The sequence below is a fragment of the Anarrhichthys ocellatus genome, unplaced genomic scaffold (genome assembly GCF_004355925.1).
Source record: "Anarrhichthys ocellatus isolate YVR2014 unplaced genomic scaffold, GSC_Weel_1.0 scaffold57, whole genome shotgun sequence".
In the NCBI taxonomy this organism is placed as follows: domain Eukaryota; kingdom Metazoa; phylum Chordata; class Actinopteri; order Perciformes; family Anarhichadidae; genus Anarrhichthys; species Anarrhichthys ocellatus.
Window position 1 is genome coordinate 2,128,131 of NW_022280087.1, and position 18,970 is coordinate 2,147,100.

Below are 18,970 nucleotides of genomic sequence, written 5' to 3' on the forward strand. Positions count from 1 at the left end.
TAAATACACTACATGTATTCTAAATATTTTTTCCATTAGCTTATTTTCTCATTGCACAGCTAATGTCTTCCTCAGTTGCTCTGCTTCCAGTGCAGCTTGTTTTAAGTGGAGCTTTTATCCAATCAGATTTCACCTCAGTGGGCTAGTGTGACATGTTGGGCGGTGACAATCCCAATATCTGCTGCCTCTGCCGAGCGGACATTTTCAGCCCTCAAACGCATTAAAACGTATTCAAGAAATACAACTGGGGAGGCTCGACTGTCATCACTGGCATCCATGAATGAAGAAGGACTTCTTGCTGGAACTGAACCGCACCGATGTACTGAACTACCTCGTCATTAAACTCTTAAATTTTTTAAAGGTAGTTTAAGAGTTTTTTTTTTGTTTGCCCATCCAGTCTACATGTGCTTTGTGGACTTGGAGAAGGCTTTTGACCGGGTCCCTTGGGGGTTCTTGTGGGGGGTGCTGCGGGAGTATGGGGTGCCGGACCCGTTACAACGGGCCATCCGGTCTCTGTACGACTGCAGTAGGAGCTGTGTCCGCATCCTCGGCAATAAGTCAGACACATTCCCGGTGGGTGTTGGCCTCCGCCAGGGCTGCCCTTTGTCACCGGTCCTGTTCGTGACTTTCACGGACAGGATATCTAGGCGCAGCCTGGGGGTGGAAAACAGCTGTTTGCAGATGATGTGGTCCTGTTGGCGTCCTCGGTTCGTGACCTCCAGCATTCACTGGGGTGGTTTGCAGCCGAGTGTGAAGCGGCAGGATGAGAGTTAGCACCTCCAAATCTGAGGCAATGGTGCTCTGCCGGAAACCGGTGGATTGCTCCCTCCAGGTGGGGACGGAGTGCCTACCTCAAGCGAAGGAGTTCAAGTATCTCGGGGTCTTATTCATTAGTCAGGTTGAGATGGAGCGGGAGATCGACAGGCGGATCAGTGCGGCTGCAGCAGTAAAGCAGGCGCTGCACCGGACCGTCTTGGTGAAGAGGGGGCTGAGCCGGAAGGCAAAGCTCTCAATTTACTGGTCGGTTTACGTTCCTACCCTCACCTATGGTCACGAACTCTGGGTCGTGACCGAAAGGACAACGTCGCGGCTACAAGCGGCCGAAATGAGTTTCCTCCGTAGGGTGGCCAGGCTCAGCCTTAGAGATAGGGTAAGGAGCTCGGTCATCAGGAGGGAGCTTGGAGTCGAGCCGCTACTCCTTCGCGTTGAAAGGAGTCAGCTGAGGTGGTTCGGGCATCTAATTAGGATGCCTCCTGGACGCCTCCCACTGGAGGTCTTCCGGGCACGTCCAACTGGGAAGAGGCCCCGGGGAAGACCCAGAACATGCTGGAGGGATTATATCTCCAAGCTGGCCTGGGAACGCCTCGGGATCCCCTAGAATGAGCTGGAACATGTTGCGGGGGAGAGGGAAGTCTGGCTCAGCCTGCTTGGCCTGCTGCCACCGCGACCCGACCCCGGATAAGCGGAGGAAAATGGATGGATGGATATTATTTTTTTCTTGTTTATTGTAAACTTGTGTATGTACATTGAGAGCGAAGTGGAAATCAGAGTCAAATTCCATGTATGCGTACGTATATATGGAATGGGCCATCAGACCCATTCCATGATTAGGCCATCAGACCAGCTCTTTGCTGGAAGCATTTTGAGGCCTTCACCTCTGTGGCTCATTCAGGCCGTAAAAGCAGTAAATAACACTTTGATAAACAAGTCAGGACATCTTATTTGTGTCACCCTCACAAGCAATTCAGTATAATATAATAATATATATATTATGTAATAATATTAATTATAATATAATAATATATATATATCATATAATAATATTCAGTATAATATAATAATATATATATCATATAATAATATTCACTATAATATAATAATATATATATCATATTGCCACGATCAGGCCTTGCCTTGTGTGTTCTGTGTCTTTGTGTAGCTTCACCCTCCTCACTCTACCTGTCAGCCACTCCCGCAGCATCAGCCTAACTCCCTTCACCTGCCTCTAATCAAGCACTCCCTCCTCATCAGCACAAAACCCCTCACCTGTTCAAGCCACTTTATAAACTCCTGTCTCTCAGTCACTCACTGCCAGGTCATTGTTCATACCTACCCGTTTGTCCTGTTCCCAGTTTCCCAGTCTGCCTGCCCTGCCTCCTCCTGCCGGATTTCCCCCCTCGTCGCTTGTCTCGTCCTTGGATTCCCTGTTGTGTTCCGGTAAAGATTCCTGTTTTGTTCGTGATTCGTTAAAACTCTTTTCTCACTGCATCTGACTGTCTGCGCTTGAGTCCTTCTGCATGCCCCGTGACAGAATGACCTGGCCTAGAATGGACTCAGTAGACCACGGTTTGGAGTGCCATCTCCCTGAGTGGTACGAGCAGTTTATGGGAACCCACCTGGCCTTTGGAGGGCCTCGGAGTGTCCAGAAGGCAGACCGCGACCTAATGGACTGCCTGCTCAACCCTCGAAGGAGGCAGAGGAAGGGTCAGACTCCCATTCCCGCTAGGCCGCGGCGATCCCCCGCTCCCGCTGGGCCGCAGCTAACTCCAGCTCCCCGTGTCCTGTCGGCGGTCCGGCCGACTCCAGCTCCCCGTGTCCTGTCGGCGGTCCGGCCGACTCCAGCTCCCCGTGTCCTGTCGGCGGTCCGGCCGACTCCAGCTTGCGCCTCCGCGGGCTCCGGCCGCCGCCGCCTCCGCGCCGCAGCAACCTCCGGCCCCGGCCGCCGCCTCCGTGCTGCAACGACCCCCGGCCTCCGCTGCTGCCGCCTCCGTGCTGCAACGACCTCCGGCCTCCGCTGCTGCCGCCTCCGTGCTGCAACGACCTCCAGCCTCCGCGCCGCAACGACTTCCAGCCCCGGCCGCAGCCGCCTCCGCGCCGCAACGACTTCCAGCCCCTTGCCCCGCTGGGTCATCGGTCAATCCCCCTGAGCACCAGTCTATTACTCCTGTTACCCGGAGCCCCATCTCCGAGAGTCAGAGACCTGTTCCCCGTCGGATCTCCAGCCTCTAGAGACCTGTTCCCTCGTCGGGCCTCCAGAGTTACATCCTCCGGACCCTCAGTCTGGCAGTCCGGCCATCCCTCCTCCGGACTCCCTCCACCCACCCGGTTGTGGACTCTGACTCTCGGCCTCTGAGGAGTTCTTGGATTCCCTGTTGTGTTCCCGTAAAGATTCCTGTTTTGTTCGTGATTCATTAAACCCTTTTCTCACTGCATCTGACTGTCTGCGCTTGAGTCCTCCATCATGCCCCGTGACACATATAATATAAAACGCATGCATATATATATATCCATCTATCCATTTCTCGGTGCTTCATGTCTCTCACTCCCTAACTGTCCATGCTGGATCTGTCCCCGTTGTTTTTAAAAGGTAATAAGTTATTAGCATGATGTCATCCAGCTAGCCAAACCTGTCTAGTGTACACCTAGTAGAGACGCTTCGCATTTACTGCTTCCCTTTCCCGCTAGTCTGATTGTGAGGCGCTGCTGGTGCTGGCGCTGCTGGCCATTTCACAGTATAGAAGAACACCCTCAACGTTTGTTTTCATGCTAATTGAGCGAAACGAAAGTGACACAGACTACATGAGATATGGATTTTCTTATATAGAGGGCAAAAACCTGTATTTTGTGCAGCGAGGTTCTGGCACAAGAAAGCATGAAGGCATCAAAACTTGGAAACAAAATGCCTTCTCTCAAAGATAAACCTGTTGAGTACTTTCAAAGATGACTTCAAGACCTGAGGACATCACACAAGTGTCTTACTTACCTGCAGACATGGACGTGTTGCATCAATCAGCAGAGGATAAACTGAAAACTATACCTCTGTCAAATGACACTCGGGGTGAATTGATGACATCAAACAGACCACAGCTCGAATTAAGGCAAGAGGTCATTTTGCATTACAAATGGACGAATTTACAGACATCACAAACAAAGCAGTTTGAGCACAAGAGAGCTCCTACACTACGACTGCAGAGGACATTTTCAGCTCGGGTTCAGACTGCACCATCTTTACATTTGAGAAGTTGGGAGTGACCGTGGCTCACTCGGTTAAGAGGGTTGTCTGGGAACCGGAACGGTTCGATCCTCGACTGGGACGTGTCGTAATGTACCTGAGCAATACACTGAACCCCAGGCTCCCCGGGCGCCTGTATCCCTATATACAGGGATGGGTCAAATGCAGAGACAAATTTCCCCCTTAAAGGGGAATATAGTATAATAATATATATATATATCAATGTAGTAAAATAAAAAAAAAGTTGAAAATTTAAATTTGGGTCGCGGCTTGCCATTAAGCCGCAGCCAGATGAGAACCACTGTCCTACATGAATAAGGCTCTGCCTTACACTGTGCCTTCAGTCATCAGGTCTATCTCTCGACTTGTATGACTGTTGTGCTTCATAACGTGTATGCATCTAAAGGATTTGAACTGTATCTCCTCTGAAGAACAAATGTGTCAGTTCATCTGGTAGTGTCTTTGGTCCACTGGCTGCATTTTCCAATTCTTTTACATGTTTATGCAAATTAATAGAGTGAACATGCATGCACAATTACAGCAAAAAAGACCTTAAGTTCCAAATTTTAACCATCATTATTGTCACAGCTCCTACTACAGTCGTACAGAGACCGGATCGCCCGTTGTAATGGGTCCGGCACCCCATACTCCCGCAGCACCCCCCACAAGAACCCCCAAGGGACCCGGTCGAAAGCCTTCTCCAAGTCCACAAAGCACATGTAGACTGGTTGGGCAAACTCCCAGAACCCCTCCAGTAGTCTTACAAGGGTAAAGAGCTAGTCCACTGTTCCACGGCCGGGACGGAATCCGCATTGCTCCTCTTGAATCTGAGGTTTGACAAGCGGTCGGAGCCTCCTTTCCAGCACCCTGGCATAAGCCTTCCCCGGGAGGCTGAGTAGTGTGATACCCCGGTAATTCGAGCACACTCTCCGGTCCCCCTTTTTGAAGATGGGAACCACCACCCCGGTCTGCCAGTCCATGGGCACTGATCCCGACCCCCATGCGACATTGAAGAGGCGTGTCAGCCAGGACAGCCCAACCATGTCCAGCGCTTTCAGCATCTCAGGGCGGATCTCATCCACCCCCGGCGCCTTGCCACCAAGGAGCTTTTTGACTACCTCAGCGGCCTCTGCAAGGGATATGGGTGAGCCTCCCCCTAGATCTTCAGGCGCTGCCTCCTCTGCATAGGACATGTTGGTCGGGTTTAGGAGTTCCTCAAAGTGCTCTTTCCACCGCCCGACGATGTCCCCCGTCCGGGTCAGCAGTCCCCCCCCCTGCTGAGAACAGCCTGGGGTAAGCCCTGCTTTCCCTTCCTGACCTGTCGGATGGTTTGCCAGAACCTCCTTGAGGCCAACCGAAAGTCCTTCTCCATGGCCTCCCCGAACTCCTCCCATGCCCGAGTTTTAGCATTCGCGACCACCGCGCTGCAGCCCTTCTGGCCTGCCAGTACTTGTCAGCTGCTTCGGGAGACCCCGTAGCCAACCAGGCCTTGAAGGTCTCCTTCTTCAGCTTGACGGTGTCCACCACCGGGTTCTCAGGTTGCCGCCACGACAGGCACCGATGACCTTCCGGCCACAGCTCCTAGCGGCCGCGTCCACAATAGAGGCTTTGAACATGGTCCATTCGGATTCCATGTCCCCAACCTCCCTCGGGATGTGTGAGAAGTTCTTCCGGAGGTGGGAGTTAAAGACCTCCCGGACAGGGTCCTCCGTCAGACGTTCCCAGTTCACCCTCACTACACGTTTGGGCTTGCCGGGTCTTTCCAACCGGCTCCCCTGCCAACTGATCCAACTCACCACCAGGTGGTGATCCAAGTGTCCAAGACATACGGCCGCAAATCAAATGATACGATTACAAAGTCGATCATTGATGTGGTTTGTGCATAAGCACAAACCACAGTCAGAGCCTTGCTTCCCGCAACCCGTAGGCGCATGGAGGCGACCCTCTCGTTCTCCGGGGAGAACTCCAACACAGCGGCGCTCAGCCGGGGGCTCCTGAGTATCCCCATTCCCGCCCGTCGCCTCTCACCCTGGGCAACTCCGGAAAAGGACAAAGTCCAACCCCTCTCCAGGAGCTTGGTTCCAGAGCCAGCGCTGTGTGTGGAGGTGAGTCCAACTATATCTAGCTGGTATCGCTCCACCTCCTGCACCAGCTCTGGCTCTTTCCCCGCTAGCGAGGTGACGTTCCACGTCCCTAGAGCTAGTCTATGTTGCCGGCGATCGGCTCGCCCAGGCCTCCCGCCTGACCCGCCGCCCGGTCTGCATTGCACCCGACCCCGATGCTTGTCCCTGCGGGTGGTGGGTCCACAGGGTTTTTTGAAATCAATTGTTGAAATTTCATCCCTGTGCACATCACGATAAATTACTAAATCATCAGTTTTGTTCATTCGACTACATGATAAGGGATAGAGTATTGATCAGTTCTATTGACAGGCAGGAAATCCATCACTATTCACTTGGAAATATTTAGAAACTACTTAACTTACTTAAAAAAGGAGACATAACAGAAGTGTGTTCAGAAAGCCCCCTTCACTTTTTCACATTTTGCTATGTTGCAGCCTATGTTAAAATCCTTGAAATGATCCCCCCCCCCATCAATCTGTCCTCAATAACATAATGATGAAGCCAAAACAGGATTTCAGATTTCTTTACAAATATATTTCAAGAAAAACTACTATACCTCATTGACAGAAGTATTCAGACCCTCCACACTTGAAATGTAGCTCATATTCCTCTTGATCATCTTTGAGATGCTTCTACAGCTTGACTTAATTGAATTCAATCGATTGGGTAAGACACACAGCTGTCTATATGAAGGTCTCACAATGCATAGCAGAGCAGAAACAGGGCCGTGACGTGAAGGTACTGCCTGCAAAGCTCCCAGAGGATTGTCTCAAGCAGAGATCTGGGTTAGGCTACAAGAACATTCTGCTGCGTTGAAGGTTCCCAAGAGCCCAGTGGCCTCCATAATTCTTAAATGGAAGAAGTCTGGAGAACCACGAGTCGTCCTAGAGCCGGCAGCTCGGCCAATGCACTGTGGCTGAGCTCCAGAGATCCTGTGAGGAGATGAGGAGAAACTTGCAGAAGGACAACCATCACTGCAAAACTCCCATCTGGGATTCTGAGTGGACACACGGAAGCATTTCCTTCATGAAAGAAGCATGAAAGTAGGGCTGGAGTGATCCTTCAACATCATCGACATGGGGGGGCATCCCTCGTCCATGTTTAAAATTGTTGTGAACGTAAAGTGGATGAATAAAAGCAGATTGGGTTATATTTGCATAATGTATTCATATTTTCTTTTGCTAACATTAGCTATTACACAGCTAACAGCCATATTTAGCATTATGAATATTAGTTAACTTGGGTTTAGTTACCAGATCTCGCACCCGGATGTTGCTGGAACAGAGAAAAGTCTGGAACAAAGTTCATTTTCTCCCAATTTTTGTGTTCGAGTCATTTTAGTGTCAGAATGTTCAGAATGTTTGTAAAAAATCATAATCTATGTTCACGTTCACTTCCATTGTTATCGAGCATCTTTGACGAAAGCTGCCTCCATACACCTGGCTCAAGGTCAGCTGATAGCAAAATTGAATAACAAAAGCCATGTCTCAACCAGTCCAATAAAAAAGGGCATGAGACTCCAACTGAAGAGAACTGAGAGAATGAAGTGAAGAAAGTCCAAACAAAAGTCTGAAGAGGGTAAAGCACCCAACTCCAAACATACAACTTCAAGAGTTCCACAGTTGAGGTTCCTCTGCAGGAAGTGAGTGACAAACGAGCTGTCATGTTCAGTGTGAGGATATAAAATGACATTTAAAAGATGGATTTGACGCACTACTCATTGAGTGAACGCTGTGTCTAGATAGGGCTGTGCAGCTGAAGAAGTAAACCTGGTTGGATCTCTAAGATGTGCTGGCATGGTGTACCGGTACCATTGCAGCCGTGGTAGCAGGATAACTTCTGCATTATCTAAACCAACTGCACGCAAGTTGCAGACTCACTGAGGTGAGATTCTGCAGTAACTATTCAAACATTCAGTGTAGTAACATTTTGGAGAGTAGAATCCAGACTAAATGATAAAAATGGAATAACTTCATTCTTCATCCACACACTGTTGTTACAGCGAGGAAAGCACATTTCTGTCACCAGATGAGAGACAGCTGTGATTCATGTGATTATCAAGCTAGCTATAGCTAGCAAGCCATCCATCTCCGGAGCTGTGTCCGCTCTCTCTCACCACTGTGACGTCACCATAACAACCAACAACAATCACTTCCTTTGGTACCAGTGAAATGACCTGTTGTTCTGTTCTATGTTTCTATGATCAGCATCTTTGTGAAAACTGATGATCAATACCTGAGCCCTTGATTTGTGATGTGGGTTTATGTTTCTATTCATCTTTAATAGGTGTTGATGTGTTTGTGTTTGAAGTTTAACGTTGTGCTTCATTGTGTCTTCTGTCTGAGAACCATGAATACAAATCATCACTCATCAATGGTGGGTAGAGCTGGAGGTGTGTGTCTACAATAACTGTTTTGTGTAAAGAAAGATGTGGAGTTCATATGGATTCAACCTCCAACTCTGTGAGCAGTCTCAGGTTTATTTTAGACTAGTTTTTGGTTTCCCACATTCCACACAGCATTTGCTTTCAGTTTATATTTCATTGTGCAAATCATCCATCACATTGAACACCTGTATGTGCTCATACACACACTGGCCTATTGACAGTAGCTGTGATGGCTGCAGCAGCACCACCTGCTGGAAACTCCGCTGAACAGCATCAGGACCCTCGAGCACATTTCCAGGAAAAGACAAAGTGACAGAATGTTCGGAGTGATAAAAACTCCTCCTGGTAAATGAGAAGTTTAACTAGCCATCTCAGAAACCTCAGAAATGTGACTTACTGTATGTAGACTAAACACATTCCATGTAGATGAACACTGTTACTCAAGTACTCAATTAAAATGGAAGCGTGTGCTACTTGTGAAAAGTGAATTATGGAGAGCTGGAAACCAGCCTAGTGACACCTCTAACATGTTCAAATCACCTTTGGTTTCAAAGACCTGCATTGATTCGAGTAGCACATTTAGTTTGTGCTGTTTCAGCTCCTTTTATTCAAGATCATTTGATCAAAGAGGAACAAGCTTTTCTCCACACATGTTCAAATGACTGCCCTGTAATTCTTCATAGAGGCAATGTGAGTATAGATGAAAACAAAACTGGCATTCATCTAAATGGCTGTGCCGATGATGGGCTGGCACCATGGAGATAACTCATACAACTTTAGAAGTTGTATATTTCTGGCTTCATTAATCTGACAGACAACTTCTGTGTTCAGCACTGAACCAATGTACTATGTATTATATTGAAAAGCCTTTTGTACCATTCCTATCGTGTTACGTATATATGTTGTAAACATGTTAAATTAATAAGTCACCAACAGGTTGGAATGATTTCTGTTATTTTTAGTTCGTTAGCTGCAGATCAAACTGTTAAGTACACAAAACAGATATTTAACTGATGTTCTTCTAATCATATATATGGTGATGAAGATGACTAACAGTAGGAGCTATTTATATTAAAGCCTGATTAAACACGTCAGTATGAAAAGAGCCATGGATCAACTCTGGAAAATCGAATGAATGACCTAAAGCAACAGACTGACCCTTTCATTGTTCTACCAACATGTGTCCTCAGAATAGTGGAGTAATAGTAATAGTGCTGTAATTACATAGGATCTCTGCATACAGCTTTAATGGGAGCACATCATAATGTGTATTGTACCTGTAGCCAATATCTCAGTTTATCCATTTTAACGCCGACACAAACCTGGAAGATATCACTTTGTGTAATGGTATCAAGATTTCTTTTTGCTTTACTTTATCCATGCCATCTTAGCTTTTAATCGTTTCATTTTACATTCCATGTTTTGTGTCTGTCATAACATTTTGAGACTTGACACTATTAACACGTTATCTACTCAGTGTGTTCCGTGGATCCATAAAAACGTCAGAAACATGTTTTGTTGTAGAACCCTTAGCGTGACTTCTGTCCTTCATGTCCTTCAAGGATCCAAGCTGCTCGCAGACATCTGTCCTTAAAGCTGCAGAGTCAGCAGTAGATGGGCTCTGGAAGGCTGGACGTCTCATCGTCCTGCTCTGTGGACAGCTCAGCTGGCTGCCAGTGACACTCGATCAGAGCGTCATACAGTTCTTCACTGAGCTCCATGAACTTCCTGTTGGCCTCCACCACATCCAGCTCTGGACTGGGATCTGCAGCACAGAGACGCTCGATGACAAAAAGCTTCACAGAGCAGACAACAGGAATCCTGTATGCTGGGTTTGTCTCAGCATTGCTCTCATTAGCAAACAGAACATTGTTCCAGAGCAGGAACAAAACCAGAATATTCTGCTTCAGGTACAGTTGTGTGAAAAAGTGTTTGCCCCCTTCCTGATTTCTTATTTTTTTGCATGTTTGTCACACTTAAATGTTTCAGATCATCAAACAAATTTAAATATTAGCCAAAGATAACACAAGTAAACACAAAATGCAGTTTTTAAATGAAGGTTTTTATTATTAAGGGGAAAAAAAAATCCAAACCTACATGGCCCTGTGTGAAAAAGAACCTTCCCAGGAGTGGCCGGCCGACCAAAATTACCCCAAGAGCGCAGCGACGACTCATCCAAGAGGTCACAAAAGACCCCAGAACAACATCCAAAGAACTGCAGGCCTCACTTGCCTCAATTAAGGTCAGTGTTCATGACTCCACCATAAGAAAGAGACTGGGCAAAAATGGCCTGCATGGCAGAGTTCCAAGACGAAAACCACTGCTGAGCAAAAAGAACATAAAGGCTCGTCTCAGTTTTGCCAGAAAACATCTTGATGATCCCCAAGACTTTTGGGAAAATACTCTGTGGACTGACGAGACAAAAGTTGAACTTTTTGGAAGGTGTATGTCCCATTACATCTGGCGTAAAAGTAACACGGCATTTCAGAAAAGGAACATCATACCAACAGTAAAATATGGTGGTGGTAGTGTGATGGTCTGGGGCTGTTTTGCTGCTTCAGGACCTGGAAGACTTGCTGTGGTAAATGGAACCATGAATTCTGCTGTCTACCAACAAATCCTGAAGGAAAATGTCCGGCCATCTGTTCGTGACCTCAAGCTGAAGCGCACTTGGGTTCTGCAGCAGGACAATGATCCAAAACACACCAGCAAGTCCACCTCTGAATGGCTTAAGAAAAACAAAATGAAGACTTTGGAGTGGCCTAGTCAAAGTCCCGACCTGAATCCGATTGAGATGCTGTGGCATGACCTTAAAAAGGCGGTTCATGCTCGAAAACCCTCCAATGTGGCTGAATTACAACAATTCGGCAAAGATGAGTGGGCCAAAATTCCTCTACAGCGCTGTAAAAGACTCATTGCCAGTTATCGCAAACGCTTGATTGCAGTTGTTGCTACTAAGGGTGGCCCAACCAGTTATTAGGTTTAGGGGGCAATCACTTTTTCACACAGGGCCATGTAGGTTTGGATTTTTTTTCCCCCTTAATAATAAAAACCTTCATTTAAAAACTGCATTTTGTGTTTACTTGTGTTATCTTTGTCTAATATTTAAATTTGTTTGATGATCTGAAACATTTAAGTGTGACAAACATGCAAAAAAATAAGAAATCAGGAAGGGGGCAAACACTTTTTCACACAACTGTATATGTAGTGATGCAATAAACACCTTTAAGATTTACAATAAACAAGACTAAACAATCAGAACTCTGATTGATACATGAGTCGATGATGACAGTAATACCAACCTTCAAGTCCGTCATCCTCAACGGCCTCACTCTCCTACAGACAGAGAACACATGTTAGGGTGAGTCACGTCTGTTAATGAGGTGCGCCTGACGGGTGTCATCACTTACCTGTGGTGGGGGGTACTGCGTGTAATCATACTGCTGGTAGTTGTAGCCGTACCCTCCTCCAGTCTGATCGTAGCCCCAGGAGGGGTAGTACCCCGGATAGGCCTGCTGCTGGTACTGGTTGTACTGGTCATAGTTGGGCTTGTATCCTGAGCCGGACTGCCATGATCTGTGCTCTGACGGTTGCTGCTGCTGCCTGTTCCTTAAACTCAAGAGGCAGGGAGACACACACCGCTGAACTCCAATCATTTGGCTTGTGCTCCTGGCACAAATCAATCAGCTGAGCAGAAGAACTCACTTGTTAGCAGCCAGGCTCAGTCTCAGAGGTTTACTACCCAGTCCCACAGCACCCTGACAGTCCTCTAGAGCCCGCTTCTGCAGCCGCTCGTCTGGGAACTGAACAAAGCCACAGCCCCTACAGAGACACACAGTACAGCTGACATCTTTGTATTTGATGACAGGATTATTACAACGTTTATGCTTAAACCAACATTAAAACAAGCCACAGTGAGCAGGTTGATTAATGCAGGGATTATCAACGCACCATGGGATCTAAATGAATGTTGATTGTTGCTCACCAGCAGCATCTGTCTGACACTCTCCCTTTAACACGTGGACGTAGCTGCAGGAGTTAGTGACTTTACCAGACCTCATCTCTGCTGCAGGCTACATTACAGAGGACGCAGATAGGACGCTTTTATAAACTATCGTTATCGGTGGAACTGGGCTTCGAGGGTGGCCAGGTTACTGCTTTACATAGAGGCTCCATACACACCCTGAGGGCCACTTCTGCTGAAAATATCTGTGTGCATGGGATTTAACTCCACACCAGTGGGTCCCAAACTGTTTTCCAGTGTCACGTCTTGTTAACCAGAGGAGCAAAAGAAAGCTTCCTGACTGCACACATTAGTAACTGGTATGGGATGTGTACGACCAGGACAGGAGGCTCTACAGCGGGGGACTACAACCCCCAGAACATCACTGGTACCATTAGCATCAGTGAGAAGAGGAGCCTGAGAGGAGTTGAAGGTTAAAGACTAAACACACCACAGACTTGACGGCTGACTCTTTGTTGAGGAGATCAAAGCGAGTATAAATCTGGCAGCGTGGCCTCACACATGATGGGGATGCTCCTGTTTTTGTAGCCTGTGACATTCTGGATCACCTGCCACATATCTTTGGTGTTGTTGGTGTTGAGGTCTCTCACCAGTCTCTCTTGACTCCTCTTTGCCTCCTTGATGCCAGCTTTCAGTCTTGTTCTGATGATGCTGTATGCTTCCTTGTCCCCTGAGTGAAAGGCAGCTTTTTGTCTCTGGATAGAGTCCTCACCTCTCCATTCATCCATTCTCTCTGGTTGGGATTGATTTTATTTTGTCTTTGTAATCACCACATCAACACATTTGCTGATATATGATGTCACTGTTGATGTATATTCCTGTAGTGCATTTTTTTTTTATTTGCATCTGGAAGAATGTAAACAGCAGCAACAAACATTGCTGAATTCTCTGGGCAGATATTATAGCCAACATCTTAGCATTAAAAATTCAACATCAAGGAAACATTGTCCATTGACTTTGACTATGTTTGAGCACCAAGCATCTTCGATGTGAACACACAGTCCGCCTCCCCTCTTCTTACCGGAGTCTTGCGTTCTGTCGGTGCGTTTACAGTCCGCCCTGCAAATGCAATAGCTTGATCTGGGAAGTTATGATGAAGCCAGGTCTCTCTAAAGATGCACAGTCTCTGAGTTCCTGTTGCTGGGTCAGCCTGATTCATATTTCATCCATCGACATTAGCAGGGAGCAGGCTGGGTCTTCTTGTGGTGGTCCCACCGCTTTCTGTGAGGTGATCGTTTCAGGATCTGCAGCACTAAATCCTATCCTTGTACTTTCTTTTCCGATGCCGAGTGTATTTTTGTCTTAAATGTAGCGAAGTCCCCGCTTCCACATGTGCAGCCTTTGCCATGGAGACAAAGTGTCAAAGTATATTTCAGGAGTATATAACCAGAGAAAGAAGTCGGCTTTGGCAAGTTTCATTTTGTTTGTGGAGTTTGACTGAAGTGTGTTTGGTGAGGCTCTGCTGAAAACGAGTGCTTTGTTATCACGAGCTTCCTGACTCTTCAGTCACACTGTTGAAAAGCTGAATGAGCACCATCAACACGTCCCTTCACCGATGCAGGCCAACAACATACACGCACATTTGTCACAGAATTTCTCCATATTACTCACTTGGAGTTGCCCATGCTGTCCAGCACCACTTTTCCACCTCGACAGGAAGGGTACCGGTTGTAAAAGAACTCGTAAAGCATCCCATCATCCACCTCTGGCGTGAGATCTCCCACGAACAGAGAATACATCTGACTACAAGAAGAGGAGAAAAGACACGAGTCATTCCATCATTACGTAGACATCTTAGAGGGAAACGTCGGTCTTCTTCAAGCTCCTGCCTCATGTCTTTGTGTTGAGGTGACTGCTGGGGACAACAATCTCTGAATATGGTCCAGTACTGATGGATAACGCTGTGACTTGACCTGCAATACCAATATGTGAAGGGCTGCACGATGGTGGCCAGAATGATAGGCAAGATTTTTTTTTATTCAAATTGACCACAATTTGCACAACCAACACTTCTCCCAATAGACTGCACGCCACATAAGAAACCATGCAAATACTCATTCACTTGTGTACAATATCAATGTGTGTATGAGCAATATAAACACTTCATATTTAAATCAGATTATATTGTATTTTTAGGGTTTACTTATTTATTGCAGCTTCACTGTTTGATTATTCTACTTGTTCTGTGATCTACTGAGGTCTCTTGTTGCTCCACTGTTCTCCTGCACTGCCTTCACTTCCATCTTGTGCTACATTCCTACTGATGTACACATCTTTGCATCAGAATAAGACTTATCCACAGAGCTTCTCCTAGAAGCAACATATAAATACAGTTGATTTGATGTGCAGCAGTGTTTTCTACGAGCGAGCACGCATTTTAAACGCTGCAGTCGATCAAGTTCACTTCATTGTGGGAAGACAAAATCATGATTGCGATTAATATTTGCTTGATTGTGCAGCCCCTAAATATGCGCTGTTGTGGCCACTAAAAGCACTCATTTTTACCACTAACAGGCTCAGATTGTTACAAGTGTCTGACAACATTATGGAAAGAACCCTACAGAGAAATAAAAGGCTTTGCTTTCCCTTGATCCAGTCCTTTTGCTATTAAGTCCCGCTAAAAAAGAAGTCATGTGACATGGGAACATGGGGTCTCACCACCAGCAGCTGGTTCACCCTCCTTTAACTCGTAGGGTTAGGGTTAACATATACTCAGAGTCAAAGAAATACAGACGGCCAATGAATTCAAATACCTCATCCACATTGTCTAAATCATCTCGATATTCAGCCATGACATTGGAAATCTTGAAATAACACTAAGCTAGCTTTCTGTACTCCAACACAACAAACTCTGCACGACTGCCAGTCATGTTTCCACTGTTGTCTTTTGGCAACACATAATCCATAATGTTACATAACCAATCAAAGCCTGTCAGTGGCAAAAACAAGCACTTTTAGTGCACGTGAATTGGCGGTGCCAGGTTGCCCCGATAGGATTACATTGCAGCTCGTGAGTGGCTGTCGTCTCTATTAGTCAGTTAGACTCAAACACATGAGAAAATAGGGTCCAGGTTGAAAATACAGACGTCACCCTTTAATGTCACGGTCATCTTTGATTTCCTGCTTCTCCAATTGGACTCACCCACTTTCTTGTTTCCCAAAGGTGGCTCGGTTTAATTTGAATCTTGTGGGCTGTGAGAAAGAAACATTAAAAAAATGCCATTTCTCCGGACAACTGAGACGAAAACATAAAAAAACATGGTTACTGTCTGAACACCCATACCGGATTGGCTCCTGGTAAGGCTTTGCCGTTGATTTTGCGGAGACATCTCTCTGCTGTGGCCTCATCTGTCATCTCGACAAAACAGTAGCCCAGAGCCCCCCTGGGTGATGACAAACTGTTTAACGTCAGAATAGATCAAGTCCAAAAGAGACAACTGCTTGTGAATTTAGCTCTCACCCGGTCATCTTGTTGCGTATGATCCGCACATTAATCACCTGCTCCCCCATGGTGGAAAAGGATCTGGTGACAAACTTCTCATCCATGTAGGCCTCCAGCTACAGACCAACAGATTGGAAGAGAGAGCTCAGGACTCATTCCACAACGGTTCCCATTCATACGTTCAGCTGAAAGCTAAGGGGATCAGCTGATGCTCCATCAACACACCAGCTTCTGGACATCATGGAGCACCTAAACACTGTTAAAGCCCATTTCAATCTATGTATTCTAGGTGTCAAAACGAAACAATGCAGATAACAAAGAAACAATTGCATTGCTTTTTTCCTCCATACAGACAATATCTACACGAAAAGCTGAATTTTCACAAATTTAAAAAAGGGGTTTTAAACAGTCACTTTATCAAATGTGGTCCAGCTTTGACTAATCTTCATACAATGGGCTTTTATCTGACGTCACATCTAGTCTAGAGTCATCTGGATGGAAACATGTGGAACCATTCTGCACGTTTTCACAAGTAGAATAAATGTTTCACAATTCTGAAAGGGGACTCTTTACAGTCTCCATGTTAGTCTAGTTCAGGTTTAGGGATATAAGCACAGTGGGCTTTAATGTAGACCTGGTCTGTTGTGGTCGTTAAGTTAGAGGAGAGGGACCTGGAGCTGTTGTGCTCTACTGAGTGGACTGCTAACGTTACGTGTTGTTTAACCGAACTTAAACAGTGGGTTAGTCTTTCAGCTGACGTTACTCCATACACAGTGAAACCCAACTAACAGGGCAATATCTAAGGGTTGGTTTTCTAAAAGGGAGTTTGAACTCCCTTCCATTCATACAGCGTGTGGCCGATGTTACGGTAGCGCTAGCTAACACGGTGCTCACACCACACGAGACTCATCGCAGTAAAGTAAAGTGTGGAGTACTCACGTTCCCCATCCATAACGTGCTCATGCTGCTGCTGAAGGTGGAAATATTACAATGTGAATTATCTGAGAATAAACGTTGTCAATTAGGCTGAATATCCAAGGCTGCACATGCTGACTAGCGTAGCAGAATAGTAAAGGTGGAAAGTACACGAAGGGTACATCCTAAGTCTATTATTTGTCATTTCCTCGATCCTCGCTTGAACCGGAAGTTGTTCTGCTCCTCCATCTTAATGGCCGTCCCAAAACTCTTGGCTGGGGCCGAAAAGTCCAAAAATGACCTCCTGTCGTCTATTCCTAACGTTTTCCTTGACCTCTAAGGAAAACGTCATGGGTCAAGGAAATATGTGAAGGAGAGTTTATGAGGAGTTAGGAAAAGAGAATCCGACTCCACTTTCACTAAGCTACATAATTATGATGCGACGGCAGATGTCACTGACGTAGGTCTGTCATGGAGAAACTACAACAAAGAAGGACTACAAAAAGCACATAAAACACGACCCCCATGACATGTAGTCCTCCATCCCATGCAGGCTTTATAAACATCTTCTTTTGTGAGAGGCTGCTTCACTCGTGGTGTGAAGGAGAGAAACTGGTGTCACACTTAACAATCACTTCTTCAGTAGAAACAATGCACTCATGTGGAACATCAATGAAACTGTTCAATATCAATATTTCCTGCAGTAATGTAGATCCAATGGTTCAGTTGTATTGTACTTTTTAACAGTTTGATAATCTATCATAGGCCTAGTTTGTTTTTTTATGGATGGTTTTTGTTATTGAGAATTTTTCCATTAAGTTTGCTATATTTACTGTTCACTTTATTTTGTTTTTTCCTCATTTGTTACATGTGAAATGAAATGTAAAGATTGTTACTGTCTGTTCATATTCATCAACATGAATCCCATTACTTTATGACTGTATAAGTATAATTGTTAAACCTGTGTAAGATAAACATATCGTTTGTTTTTAACGGACGACTGACTGATGCGTCACTTTAAATGTTGCCGCCGCAAGGAATTGTGGGTCGGAATTATCTACTTTCCTTTCGTAAAGGAAGGTCCAGTGTTTCCTATGCTGAAGGAGCTAATAAAGGAAGCATGGATGCACCTTTCCTTAGCATTTAGAGAATTCAAACAGCTCTTATCATGGAGGACACTTCGATACTTCCAGATACAAAATAGTCCTTTTTGCTTAGGAAGGTTCCTGACTGAGTGACCCGGAAGTATCTAAGTGGCCTATCGAAGTAGTTCAGTGGTTCCCAACCTAAGGGTCTGGCCCCTCCAAAGGGTCACCAGATAAATTGGATATAATCTCTGTAAAGATAATCTGCATTTAAATTACTACATATTACCAGTATTTATATATTCACACTACTTGTGTTTAAATTTCTGCACTCTATGTTTGTACATTGTTTTCGGCACCAGGGAAACTATGTAGTTCCTCTCTGTACATCTATGTTCGACATCTTTTTATTATATATAAAATATAATACACAGTATATACTGGATATATAATATATATAATGTAATATACAGTGCTGTGAAAAAGTTTTTGCCCCCTTCCTGGTTTCTTATTTCTTTGCATATTTGTCACACTTGTTTCAGTGTTTCAGTGATGTTTCAGATCATCAAACAAATTTTAATATTAGACAAAGATAACCCGAGTAAATACAAAATGCAGTTTTTAAATGATTTAATTTATTAAGGGAGAGAAGCTATCCAAACCTACCTGGCCCTACCTTCTACCTGGAAGGGTAAAAAAATATATATATAGTGTGTGTATGTATGTATATATATATATATATATACACATATATATATATACATATATATATATACACACATATATATACACGCATATATATACACACACATATATATATACGCATATATATACATACACACATATATATATACACACATATATACACACACACATATATATACACATATATATACACACACACATATATATACACACACATATATACATACATATATATATATATACATACACACATATATATACATACACATATATATATA

The 18,970-nt window shown here is 45.2% G+C and overlaps 1 protein-coding gene across 3 annotated transcripts; it reads right to left on the bottom strand.

Moving 5' to 3' along the window:
- Nucleotides 1–8,575: 8,575 nt before the first annotated feature.
- Nucleotides 8,576–17,130, bottom strand: LOC116396612 (tRNA selenocysteine 1-associated protein 1). 3 transcript variants are annotated; one of them, XM_031871321.1, is made up of 9 exons: nucleotides 16,927–17,130; nucleotides 16,006–16,103; nucleotides 15,829–15,928; nucleotides 15,688–15,737; nucleotides 14,157–14,288; nucleotides 12,227–12,343; nucleotides 11,932–12,136; nucleotides 11,824–11,857; nucleotides 8,576–10,286 (listed from the first exon to the last, which is right to left on the bottom strand). In XM_031871321.1, exons 1-9 carry the CDS (start codon nucleotides 16,948–16,950, stop codon nucleotides 10,126–10,128), a joined length of 921 nt encoding a protein of 306 aa, XP_031727181.1. In that variant the 5' UTR covers nucleotides 16,951–17,130; the 3' UTR covers nucleotides 8,576–10,125. The 3 variants fall into 3 exon arrangements, with proteins under 3 accessions (XP_031727181.1, XP_031727180.1, XP_031727179.1); XM_031871320.1 differs by having other exon boundaries at nucleotides 11,932–12,130; nucleotides 15,829–15,943; XM_031871319.1 differs by having other exon boundaries at nucleotides 15,829–15,943; nucleotides 16,927–17,129.
- Between the last annotated feature and the right edge of the window lie 1,840 nt (nucleotides 17,131–18,970).